Source organism: Danio aesculapii, chromosome 11 (genome assembly GCF_903798145.1).
Source record: "Danio aesculapii chromosome 11, fDanAes4.1, whole genome shotgun sequence".
NCBI lineage: Eukaryota > Metazoa > Chordata > Actinopteri > Cypriniformes > Danionidae > Danio > Danio aesculapii.
Genome location: NC_079445.1, coordinates 2135048 through 2148129, shown reverse-complemented (window position 1 = coordinate 2148129; position 13082 = coordinate 2135048). Strand labels below are relative to the sequence as shown.

The 13082-nt window shown below is 35.5% G+C and overlaps 2 protein-coding genes across 2 annotated transcripts; both read right to left on the bottom strand.

Annotated features, from left to right (window-relative positions):
* Positions 1-274: 274 nt before the first annotated feature.
* Positions 275-5094, bottom strand: hoxc11b (homeobox C11b). The gene is made up of 3 exons (XM_056468723.1): positions 4276-5094; positions 3278-3539; positions 275-1544 (listed from the first exon to the last, which is right to left on the bottom strand). Exons 1-2 carry the CDS (start codon positions 4961-4963, stop codon positions 3307-3309), a joined length of 921 nt encoding a protein of 306 aa, XP_056324698.1. The 5' UTR covers positions 4964-5094; the 3' UTR covers positions 275-1544; positions 3278-3306.
* Positions 5095-10644: 5550 nt separating this feature from the next.
* hoxc12b (homeobox C12b) lies at positions 10645-12965 on the bottom strand. Its single transcript, XM_056468354.1, has 2 exons — positions 12284-12965; positions 10645-12028 (listed from the first exon to the last, which is right to left on the bottom strand). The coding sequence occupies exons 1-2, from the start codon at positions 12894-12896 to the stop codon at positions 11790-11792; spliced, it is 852 nt and encodes a 283-aa protein (XP_056324329.1). The 5' UTR covers positions 12897-12965; the 3' UTR covers positions 10645-11789.
* Positions 12966-13082: the final 117 nt, after the last annotated feature.

Genomic DNA, 13082 nt, shown 5'->3' with positions numbered 1-13082 from the left:
CTGTCAAACAACAATGCATACTGTGACAATAATAATGCTTTTTGTAAAGAAAGTAGTCGTATAATTACAATATTGTCACAATTTTATAGTTTTGCAATCATTGTCATACTGTAATTATTCACCTGCTCTTGTATTCAGGAGTTCATTTTGATTTAATTTTCTTCTTTCCTCTTGCTATTTTGGTATTTGCTTAATTGCAAAAAATACCTTATATTTAATACACGTTGTATACACCATGCTATGGGGGTAACACAAGTAAAACAAGTAACACATGTTTGTTTTACCAATACTAATAATACATTTTATTTCTTTATTTACACAGGTGTTTTGCCTTATTAGTGTGTGTGTGTGTGTGCGTGTGCGTGTGCGTGTGCGTGTGTGTGTGTGTGTGTGTGTGTGCACTATAAAAAAAAAAAAAAGTTGAGTTAACTTAAAATTTTAAAGCAACCGGCTGCAAAGAAATTTGGAGTTTATTAAGCTTCAGTGGTTGAAGTTGTGCCATTTTTTTTTTTTAAGGTGACTGAAAAGGCTGGTTTAAGTCAAGTATAATTTACGGAATAATTTGGCACAACTTCAAACACTGAAGCTTAATAAACTCCAAATTTCTTTGCAGCCGGTTGCTTTAAAATTTTAAGTTAACTCAACTTTTTATTTTTAACAGTGGTAAACACTCAAATGATCAAAAATTAAAATTTAAAGTCTCCTCGACTGAATTTTTAACTTTCATTGAACAAACAGCTCCAAACATGCAGTTGAATCATTTTTATGAGTGAATTCAACTCATAACTCAAAAATAAGTCCTCCTAACTTACAATTTTAAACTGAGTTAACAATTTGTAAGTTGGATTTTTTTACAGTGTGTGTGTGTGTGTGTGTGTGTGTGTGTGTGTGTGTGTGTGTGTGTGTGTGTGTGTGTGTGTGTGTGTGTGTGTGTTGAAAATGAAACCTTTTGTTTTTGGACAACACAAAAAGATACAACCTATATCTAGTCTCAGATAGACAGGCTGTGTTTTTTTAATGTTTTTAAACCACATATTTTAGTATGAAACATTCCATATCCAGTTATTTACGTGTAGGTATTTACGTTTGTTTTTTGTTTGTTTTTTTGGCGAAAGCTTTTCTCCAAAGCGACAATCGAGTAATACAGCAAGCGATTCATTTAAAGATGGTAATACCGCAGGATTTGTCAGCAATACAAACTTTTAACAACGTCCAGAACAAATCAAGCTATAGAACAAATGTGTGGGTGGATGGGTAGGGGTGTAAGATGCACAAAGAAAATATTGTCTGCTTTTAAATGCTCTCGTAGGAGATTTTTCAGGTAAAAGGTGAAGAATGTCACTGCGTCGGCTTTCCGTAAAGGGATTTCTTTCCACCAGCTAGAAAATCGTCCTAAAATTGGAGGAACCATGAGTCGCCGCTCGCTCACCGACCGCGGGCTGGAGCGGAACACGCGGCCGTCCAGAAGGTAAGCCACACCCGGTAGCCAGTACAGATAAAAGGTGTAACGTGGGCTCTTTTGGCTCGTTGAAGAATATATTCATCTATGACAAACAGACAAGGTTGAGTTAATTTTTCAGTTTTGCTATATTAATGCAGCAGATAAGAAATTAATTGTTCCTAGCTATGGATGAGATGCATTCACTGAAATTGCGACTTGCTTTATGTGGCTTTACAAAACTATTGGTCATTTGCTCGATGGGGAAAGGCATACACACTGCTTAGGGTACAAAGCTGCTTGCTGTGTAAGTCATGTGCCCAAGGGGCTTCAAGAGAAAGCGTCTATGAGTTACCGTCCATTCTCAGCTGCTTTTTTAGTCTATTGAAAGATGCGCTTATTTTAAGGAGGGGCAGACAAAATGGGAGGACTTTCGTAGGCGTGACCCGGCGTGACCTAAGCGGTAAAAATCTGCGGGCCAAGTCCAAAGTCACTTGTCATGTTGCATGTAGTGATTTAGCACCAAAACCAAACTGAGAATCCCATTTGAATAAAATTAACATAGATTCAAATTATATATGTATTTTTAAAGCAATCCATGCTTGTAGGATATATAAATAAAATAAAAAAAACACTGTGCATGGCCTCAAGCTGTTTAAAAACGTTTTAGACTTTCTGTTTGATGCATGTTAAAGGGCTGTTGTAAACAGACATAAATTGTCCATTTATTCGTTGTTGTTTAAACAACTGGATATTTTTATCCTTTGCGTTTGATCATTTTTGCATTCGCGTGTATATAATGATGTTAAAACCCTACAAGTGCAAATATTAAAGGACCCTTCTGTTTCTGACAGACGAAATCTCAGTTCAGCCTCAGGTACAATTAGGCGGAAAACCAGCTCTTGTCTGTAGCCTTTACGACTGTGTCTAGACTTGAAGAGTTTCCAAACGACCATTGAAACATACTTTTAGTGCTGCCTTCCCACTTCACGCGCTCTCTCACACATAAGGACACACCAAATATGCCTAGATGTTTTTGTTGTTGCTGTTGTTAAAGTACTGTTTTTAATCAAGCGCGTTTCCTTGCAGTTTACTTAAAAGTGCTCACTACGGAAATTCAAAAGCATATTGTTAAATTTATAAGCAATGGAAACTTTGTTTATTATCCTTTACATAAATGCACGTAGATAATCGAGTATTTTTTTGCATTTAAGTTTATCCATTTTATTATAAATGTAACCATGATTCTAATGCAATTAAAATATGGTAAAAGTAAATTGTCAATTACACTTAAAAGTTTTCAAGTTTCTATGTAAACAAATATGTAATGGAATTTAAGAAAAAGCTTAGATTTATTTTTCTTATTATTTCAAATATTTCTGCGTATGACTTCATCATGAAAATACAAACGTGTGTTAAACACTCTCTTAACGTTTAGCTATTAAAATTTCCTGTTTCCCGTCTATTATTATTAATATTATTATTATCGCGGAGGCAAACCCGTCAGCTCAAGTCATTACAAATATACACGAACCATAGCCACTATTATGGAATATAATTGGTTTTAATTGCATAGCATGTTGATGTAAGATTACAATATTCCTGTGTTTTCAAACAGTTTATTGATCAATACAATAATAATTATAATAGTGATAGTAGTAATAATAATAGTGGTTAAATACTGAGGATCTTCTCACTGAAACGAAAAATTATTTTTCAACAATGACAGTTTTCATTTTTCCCCCACGCCAGTCTCTTTCTGAGAAAATTCACCTCAGTACACATGTCAGTATTGTCTGAAAACAAAACCGGTTTAATTTCCTTTCAGAAATAACATACTTTTTGTCCCTCGAAGAAATGTTCACGATTCACATCAGCGGGTTTCCAGAGAAATAATGTAGGCGATCTCGGCTTAACTTCTTTTCCTTCATCCGTCTGTTCTGAAACCAAATTTTGACCTGTCGGTCAGTAAGATTTAATATTCTGGAGAGCTGAAGCCGTTTCTCCTTGTTGATGTAAACATTAAAGAAGAACTCTCGCTCAAGTTCTCGGATCTGAAACTTGGTGTATGGACATCGCTTCTTCCTCATTCGCGGAGTAGCTTAGAACAAATAAACAAAAGAGAAAACAGTCAAAATGGCCACATAAAAAGTATCATCAGTTATTATTGTCTTTATTTTTTTCATTATTGTACGTCTCACGCTACCCAATACTTTAACAAGCGTACCTTGGTGTTAAAATAATAATGGTAATATAACCGCGTAATGCAAGCTGTTTGTTATTATTTCACATTTCTCCGTAAAATGCATGTTAAATAAACTAAATAGCCTATAGTATATAACAAATATTAAATTCATTCAAAATACACATTTGGAATGGGTTTGGTTGGTAAAGTACAAAATAAAAAAAGGATGCAAATGATGCTCTGTAATTGATCACTCATTAAAAACATTCTGATTATATTTGCTTGGTGGGTTTTACTTAAACTGGTTTCAATCTCCTCAGATGCTGAAAGCAATGTTCTGCTCAATTGCTTTTTATCATTGACTGCTAAAAGTAACATCCCCTAAAATGTTCATCGCAAGTTCATGATCAAAGTTACTATTTGTCACAATTGCTCCCTCTTACAATTTCACAGACTAACAGATAGTTCGGCCGTGTGAAACATGATGTTTTTTCAAAGACCTTTCCCATCGTAAAAATTCCTCCCGGCGCAAAGAAAAAGCTTTGTAGGTTATAATAAAATCCCTTGAATGCTTATAAAACTCCACATAAAATCTAACAGAGGAAACTCCGCTCTACCCCAACCTTCTTTCTTTTACAATCGTTATACTTACCGGAGTGACCGGATTTGGTTTGGTTGTCGTTTTTTGTTCCCGACGAGGCTTCAAAAGAACCCGTGGTAGTGTTTTTCTCACACTCAAGCTCTTTCTCCACATCTGCAGTACTGCGGAGAACTGAAGACACTTGAGACGCCGACTCCGGCTTTCCAGAGCTGCCTTTCTGCAAACAGTTACCTTCAGATCCACCATCTGCTCCGCTATGGGCACAGTCTAAAAAACGATCAAAACTCTGCGGAAGAACGTTGGTCTTTCCGATGCTCGAGTAAAAGCCAGTGCCGGGATGGTTAATAGCCGGGTGGTAGTGGTGGTGATTGTAGACATTTTCGTTTTTCATCAACATTTCCGTCATGGTGGCTGACGGCGGAAGGCAATCTCTGTGCGCTAAGTCCTCCTCCGCATAACAAGATGAATAGTTCCCCCTGTGGTGCCACTTTCCCGACGGATTCAACTCGAATGGCAAATCCCTCACTTGCGGTACTTGCGTGAAGTTAGTGGAATAGGAATACGTTATTTGCCGTGACTGGGCCTGTGGTAAAAACGAAGAGACTGTAGAAAATTCAGGGACATAATAGGTGCTGGGGAGGTACAGATTTGAGGCGCAGCTCGCCCGCTCACCGAACTCGGAAGTCCTTTCTTTACGAGACTGGGAGCAGAAGTTGCCTATATTGACAGAGTTGAACATTATTCCCTTCAGTCCTCCGCAAGACCAAATTAGATGCCTTGGATTCGAACAGTAGAGGAGAAATTTGGAAAGGCGAGATGACGTGCTATCCCACTAACTGGTCCTTAGACACGTGATCGAAAGTAGATATTCTCATATATCAATTTGGAACGGTTGCAAACGTAGGAGTGGTTCACTCAAAGGTGCACGCGCTAGAAATATGCAGTTTCAAAGCGACGAGAGCATGATTGCTTTTAGCAGTTTCCCCCAGTACTTCACATTTCAATCCAAATGTGAGTGTATACGTGTGTAATACTAACTCTTGGCATACATATCGGAGCTTTGCGGCTTTCTATAATATCGTAATGAATGTGCCTTTAGTGCAAAAATGGCCACTTTTCTTCTGTCAGCAAAATGTAAATCTCTGTAGTGAGATGACTTAATGCAACTGTAATATATGTAGAGTAATAAACTAAAAACAAAATTGAACTTTAAGATGTAAAGCAGAATATAAAACTGATATTAAGTCTAAAATGCAATATTAATTCATGATATATATCGTGTTCACATGCAAACCTAAGTCCTGCGGTCGAGTCAAGTGAATGTCTTTAACCAGTCAGTCATTTCGGTTTTGTTGAATTTATTTTATATAAATGCTTCTGTATGTCAATTAACATTTCACGCCGGAGTCTCAAATGGACTCTTGTAATATATTTGATAAGACTTTTTACGCTTTATGGACTATCCTAGTCTCCAGTTGTACGTCAATACGGACAATAGGGCAAGCTATCCCAGAAGCTATGTTATAAGCTGTTCTGTGATTCGGTTCAAGACTAAATAAATTGTGCCAACTGCGGTGTGTTCACCGAAGCCGTAATTTCACAAAAACGAATACTAGAATAATTCAAGTATAGTAAGGACAAAATCAACAGCTGGGATTATAATAGAAAATGTCACTCAAATGGGTGTTGAAACAATCCAGCATTGTTTATGTAGAATGTCGAAATGACATAATAGTACTGAGAAATTGGTAATCGACGCTTTTTTATTCAAGACAAAATGTTCTTTAGCAACCGAATCCTAGATTGTTTTATGCATTAGATAGCAAGGTTTCAAAATGGAGATTTCACAGTGATAGACGAACCATTTTCGGTTCCTCAAAGAACCTTGAAGATAATCTTTTTAATAACCCTTTTTTTGTGTGTTTTTGCGTCATAGAAAACATTTTGAGCAATGGCGAGGTTTTATGAATGCTTAAAGTTTCTTCATGACAATAAAGAACCTTTATTTTTAGCACTGCATTTCTTCGTGTTAACCATTTAGTTTTATTATAGCAAGAACATGTGCTCTCCTCTGGTCCCGCGGTACCACGAAATAGACACGACAATGCTGTTTGATAAAGGTAATTTATTAAACAAATTTGATTGTTAAGTTCACACTATATGTCTTTGTATCCTTGCAGCAACACATTGACATAATTTTTATATCATCTATGTAACTTCATAAACTTATATCTGCAGAAATACATACAATTATGCGTTGAACATAGACCAAATTCGCAGCAGGTTGGACGTGGCATACGCATATAAGAACGTATTATTTGACTCTTCAGTCTCCGGTTGTGTCAGTTGGATGATAGCCAAACAGCTAAACTCCCTGGCTTAAACTGTGGGCAGTTTCAAGTGTGAACCAAGGCCGTGGGCAATAATAACAAGGCCAAGACTAAGCAGGCCAAGTAACAAGGCCAAGAGTAAGTGAGCAGCAGCAATCTGTAACAATGCTTAGAAGCGGACACATTAATTCTGTCTTGTTAGCAACCAGTTGAATTTAATCAGTTGAATTCAACTCTTTAATTTGTTAGCAGCCTATTCCGAGTACGCGGATCATATGCCACATGAGACTTGGTGTTAGCTTACTATTTATGACTGAATAACTGTTGGTATGCCTCAAGGGGCGGGATTGGGAGATAAGACTATGGCACTCCACATGTGCACACAATATAATTTTACCGAGCTATACCAAAAAAAAAAAGAAAGAAAAAGAAAAAACTAAGGCCATTTATCTTCTTAATTAAAAAAAAAAAAAAAAAAAAGATATATATATATATATATATATATATATATATATATATATATATATATATATATATATATATATATATATATATATATATATATATATATATATATATATAAAATTACAATAATTCAGGACATTTATAATATTCCCTGTAAACCAGCTGCTAAGCTGTCGTTTTTAAAGCAGTGACAATAAATATAAATTGTATTGTATTGCATCGTATTTATTCTGTTGTTTTTTATAAACCACACAAACCATGGAAGAAAGTACGAAAGATTTTATTTCATAAAGCCGGTTGGTTTTGTTGCAAAATATAAATATGAAAAAATGTCAGCGTTACAGTGCAAAAACATACTACCAATATTACATGTTACCAGGGTAGATACATGTGATTAACGTTTGCTGGAGAGGATGAACTATACATCTTAATTAAATAGCAAAAATGCAAAACTTGGAAATGAAATTACCTCTTGATTATCATTCCTTAAAATATTTAACACTGCACGTACTTTTCCTTATCGCGAAAAAAACATCTACAGAAATCTGTTGCAGTCATGCATGGGGCGCCACGAATGTTTCTCACTTTGTTTAATTTCCTCCGCTACTTCCTACCATTTTCAGTGAAGAGAGAGCCGAAGTGTTTGCGTTTGAAGTTACTTTTCGAATCACTTCAGATATATTACCTATATTTCCTGTTCTTCCTGTCCTTCCAAAATATACATTTCGAGCCATTTCCTTGTCACACCACATCTAGCTGTGTTGTAAGTTTTATTTTATTGCTTTCTCTGCACTAACAAAACAAATCGAAAACCGCAGTCTGAACTCAGCAGGACCAAATTCTCAAGGTTTTACACACAGTAAAGATTTTAGAGTCATCGAAAACACGCTTTTTACATAAACGTTTTGTTTACATGTTGAGAATCTGAACTGCTTAATTAAAATCAGCAGGTTTATCAAACATTTCAGTGTTTAGCTATATAACGTTTCCTCCAAGTTGGTGCTTTGTGTCGTTTAAATTAAGTATTTTTTTAAACCATAAAAGTTAAATAATATTTGACTAAAATAATCTCAGATTTAAGCGTAACAGAATAATGCATTCAAAAATAAAAAAGAAAACTAATAATAAATGTAGGCTAGCTTGCTAAAAATATGTACATTCTATGAAATTATAATTAATGTTTTTCATACATGAACCAAAACTTATCGATTTTACAAGTCTTTCGTACTCTTATAGGTATAATTATAATTATCTATAATTATAATTAGGCTAACTATATTTATTCAATGAAGTCGACCTTTCCGCTTTACCAACAGTATAGAAGAGATTAGTTGGATCCGTATGGACCAAATACGCTTTAAAACATCGCGTGAACATCTTTATGTCCAGTCTTCCTATTAAAAAAATATAGGCATGTTTATGTTCAGTAAAACCGTTTAATATGGACCGACAGACCTTTAATAACTGACACACAATGCAGATTACTTGTAATAAACCGCAGGAATTCTTTTGTTCCTTCGTGCTTTTAGTCTCAGGTCACACAGTAAAGCCAGGAAACGAGAGACAACGCGAAGACAAACATAAAAGATTATATCTTAAAATGTCTCTCAATAGCATTCAAATTTGTTCTGCTTATTAGCCTACAACAACTATAACAGTATGTCTAGCAGGATGTCTTAAATATAAGTCGACCACCACTACAAATGAAATTCTATTGGTTTTGCAAGCAAAAAAAAAAATCCTATAATATAATGAATAATCTGAACAAAGTACGTTTAAGGGAACTAAAATATTATAGAACCATGAGCTTTAATAATTAGTGAATGAATGAGAAAGAATGTTTACTTTTATACTACCTGTAATTTAGTTTAAACCAATTATTTTGGCCGAAATTGCTTTAAACATCCACAAAAAGCATGCTTTTAGTCTCGGGTCACACAGTAAAGCGAGGAAACGAGATAAAACGCGAAGAGAAACATAAAATAGTATATCTTAAAATGTCTCTCAATAGCATTCGAATTTGTTTGACTTTTAGCCTGCAACAACTATAACAGTAAGTCTTAAATATAAGTCTATGGTTTTGCGTTTGGTTTTGTATTATTGTCAAACTAAGAAATTCAATAATGATTAAATATTAACGTTTAATTGAACGAAAATATTATCGAACCCGAATTTTACTCATTAATTAATGAATGAGAAAGAATATTTAATTTTATACTACCTGTAATCTAGTTTAAACCAATTGTTTTGGCCGAAATTGCTTTTAACATCCACAAAAATTAATGGTTCCATAAACAACGTTTAGCATCCACTGAAATTATTTGTCTGTTTCCTTCACAAAAGCTTCTCTAGTGAAAATAAAAATGTTCTTCACTTAGAAACGGGGTTGTTTTAAGAACTGTTCACTGAGAGGTCCTATGGGAAAACAAAATGGTTCCTCCTTTGCCATCACTATATCTACTGAAAGAATTTACTAAAGATTTTTGAGTAGCTTTACGGCACACTTCAATAATTTCTCTTTTTTCTTTATATGGTTTAAGCATATTATTTGTATTTTGAGTTTAAAAGATTTAACGTGTAGCCTTTTTCATTTGTATTAAGACAGTTTCCTGATTTCGGGTGCGATATAAAAAAATCTAATCTGTTTGCCTTTTATTGCCCAAGAAGCGAAATACACGCATTTAGGAAGACATCTGCAATGTCCATTTTCTTTCACTGTAGGTCAATGTCCAGCTAACCCCCCTCGGCCACATTCAAGGTCTGCTTCAATGCCACAGACAGGGTGTTGTAAAGATGCCCGAGTCTGTCTCAAAGTCGAATCCGCTGTTACCTTAATCTTTTAAGCACATTTAGCCTACCACAGAAACCAAAAGCGTGTTACGCGTTGACGTTCAAATAGTTTTTATACTTAGATACTTGACCATGCATCCTATCTGACAACTTCATAAAAACACAAAGTGAATAACACTGATATAATTTTCATGATAAATATGCTTGTTTTACACAACTGAGGGTTGTGCTTGCACATAAAGTTAAATAAATAAAGTAAAAAAGACATTAAAAGCGACGAATTTCATTCATTTTGGTATGCAACCTTAACTTTAACAAACTTTAAAAATGTTTGTTGCTGACCAAGGAAATTATGTGTTGAGGTAAAGCACATTCAGACATTCTCCTTAATAATACAATTTCAGAAATGCATTCTTTGCAAACTCTAAATAGCGAAATCATATTAGCAGTCAATGACTATCAAAGTAAATTGTTCACAGTTAAATAAACAGTGCTAATGTTGTTTTGAAGTCATACTTGCATGCGATTTCAGACCGAATATTCAAAGTAGCGTCACATGTTATCACTGTTCAAAAATGAATTAACGAATTTAAAGCTTATTTTACCACAATGAATTACTTCACGAAACCCAGCGACACATTCTCAAAATAAACTTACTTCTTAAGTTACCGTATTGGAAAATTTAGTAGTAGTTAATTCCTAAAATGAAAAGAGAGTTTCAGCAACAATCTTCAGCAATGAAAATACGCATGCTCATGTCGCGTGATATTAACTTCACATTTGTTGCAAAGTAGATGTTTTTAAATGACCTCAGACAACGCAACACAGGTAACAGTTACACAGGTGAACACTTTTATTAGAAATAAATTGCACACTTACACTGATTCAATTATTTAATGCTTATTGGTGTAACAGACATTAACCACCAGGTAACATGTTTAAACAAAAAAACAAACAAGACATTGCACTGATTATAAATTCCTATTATCCACAATAACTTTATACATTGCTTTGAATATTCAATAAACTAGCGCTATAAGCACTGTCGCATGCAAATACTGTATCAGGGACATATCCACGATCTGCCCTTTTGTCTGGACATCACCGAAGCACCAGGAGTTTGCTATCACAGCTTCATTTTTACATATAAGCTAAAATTACCACAGGGATGGTCTTATAATAGCAATATTCTTTTAAAATGTATTTCTGTTCCTTTACCCTGAAAATCTGCAGTTATCATATATGATCATTTCGGGAAAAATGTCCTCCTATTGTTTAGATGGAGTTCAGGGTCTTGCTCATTGCGGTTTCAACATAATTGCGTCTTGTTTTGAGAGATGCTGGCAAGATCTTATGTTCTTACGAATTATTAGACTGAATTGTGATATATGAATCGTGTATAGAAGTTAAATAGTTAAAACTTTAAGATGTATCCTCAACCGCTAAAGTCAACTCTTTGCGTGAGCAGATTGTACCAATGAGATGTCAGCTCATAGGGAGTTTTTGCAAGGATTTGCATAAACAGAAATTAGGAAATCTAATGAAACTGTTGAATAGTTCGACATTTACACCCATGTCTTTAATGTGCTGTTTGTACGAAGGTGCATGATGGAATCACATTTTGAGGCATTTAAGCTGTGCACAGTGTTACAGAAAAAATAAAGCTTTATTATTGTTTTAAAACTGTTGTTTTTATTAACAGCAATAATAAATATAATAATAATAATTGTCCTGATGTTATATTATCAATCATTTCGAGATGTATGCATGATGCAGGGTGTTTTATATATCGTGTAGTTCCATGCGTTACTAAAAACAGTGGTTGCTTAATGGCCAAGAAGGAATTATTAGTTGTGCAGTGCGAACTGATACTATGCGTCATACAAATCAACTGCGTGTAATTTGCAAACAATCAGCAATATGTTCAAATAGGATGTGTCCTGTCGACAGTTTATGAATAATCCAGCATCATCCATTGCTCTAAAAGTAAGATAAAGCCTGCTCTCGCATCAACAGCCTTTTCTTCTTCATTCGACGATTCTGGAACCAGATTTTCACTTGTTGGTCCGTGAGATTTAGCCGGTCGGACAGTTCCCTCCTCCGCTGTCTGGTGATGAACTCGTTGAGGATGAACTCGCCCTCTAACTCGTTCAGCTGAAGTTTTGAATATGGTTTACGTTTCTTTCGGGTTTGTCTGTGCATTGGGTACCACAGAGCACCTAAAGAAAAAGAAAATTATCATTAATGTGTGCCCAATGCAAAAACTCTAACAAAGAGTGTTATTAAAACATACACAATGGCTTTGCATATAGTTTGACTTAAAAGAAAAGCAATTAAAACACGTAACATTTATCAAACACTAAATCAGAATACTCCTTTATACACATTTATAAAACATGCATGGATACTTTCAAGAGCCTCATGTTCATATTGTGATCTAGTTATGATATAGAATATAATAGAATAAAACTCACCTCCGTTTAGTGCTGCAACACTTGTTTGGATGTCAGGGGATGTTAGTGAATGCGTGATGCCTGATGAGGTCTTGGCCCCCTCGTTTATGAACGAAGAGCCAGAAGGCGATTCAAGAGACCGACACAAGCGAGGATTTGGGATTGAATGTTCTGCAGGTGTCAGGCAGTCATATTTTGAATAACTTCCCCCGTTGTCCATTCCGTTCAGATTGTTCAGTCCGTTCTCTGCAGTAATGGATACTGATGAGTTATCCAATGCTTTCTCTTTTGATATGAGATTGGTACTGTTATTGTCACCACCGCCGCTGGTGGCGCATGCACTGTCACTATAAAAACATTTGTTGTCTTCCTGCCGAGTAATGTCGCATGATTGATTGTATGTGGGGTTTAGGGTAACGGGGCCGCTAATATGAGATTGTGGGTATCCACTGCATGGTTCCGATGGATTCCAAGGCAAAGAGCAGACATTATCCCTTCTGGATAAGCGGAGGGTTTGTAGTCCCGCTAGCTGTCCCCCCGACGCACGGAAATTGGAGAGGTAAAATGCATCTCTTGCATTAATGTTAACCAATTGTCCAACAAACCCCGGATTAAAGAGATTATGCTCGCCCATTTCGGCGGGCCCAGCTAAGAGTTTGTAGTTTATAACAAATCTGACATTTAACGTATAAGGAAACCAGGCTGCGCCCTATTGGCTGTGTGGTCACATGACACTGCTTGAGAATGAGTCGCAGAAGGTGCCACCCACTGCTTTTTTCTCTTCTTACAAAAAGAAGTATTAACCTTAAAATATTAACAA

Bases quoted from the DNA above. Each gene is read 5' to 3' on its own strand.
- hoxc11b (XM_056468723.1), bottom strand. From the start codon at position 4,963: ATGTTCAACTCTGTCAATATAGGCAACTTCTGCTCCCAGTCTCGTAAA. The intron at 3,540-4,275 runs GTAAGTATAACG...ATTTGTTCTAAG, and splicing joins AACCAAATCCGGTCACTCCG to CTACTCCGCGAATGAGGAAG.
- hoxc12b (XM_056468354.1), bottom strand. From the start codon at position 12,896: ATGGGCGAGCATAATCTCTTTAATCCGGGGTTTGTTGGACAATTGGTT. The intron at 12,029-12,283 runs GTGAGTTTTATT...CTTTTTCTTTAG, and splicing joins TGTTGCAGCACTAAACGGAG to GTGCTCTGTGGTACCCAATG.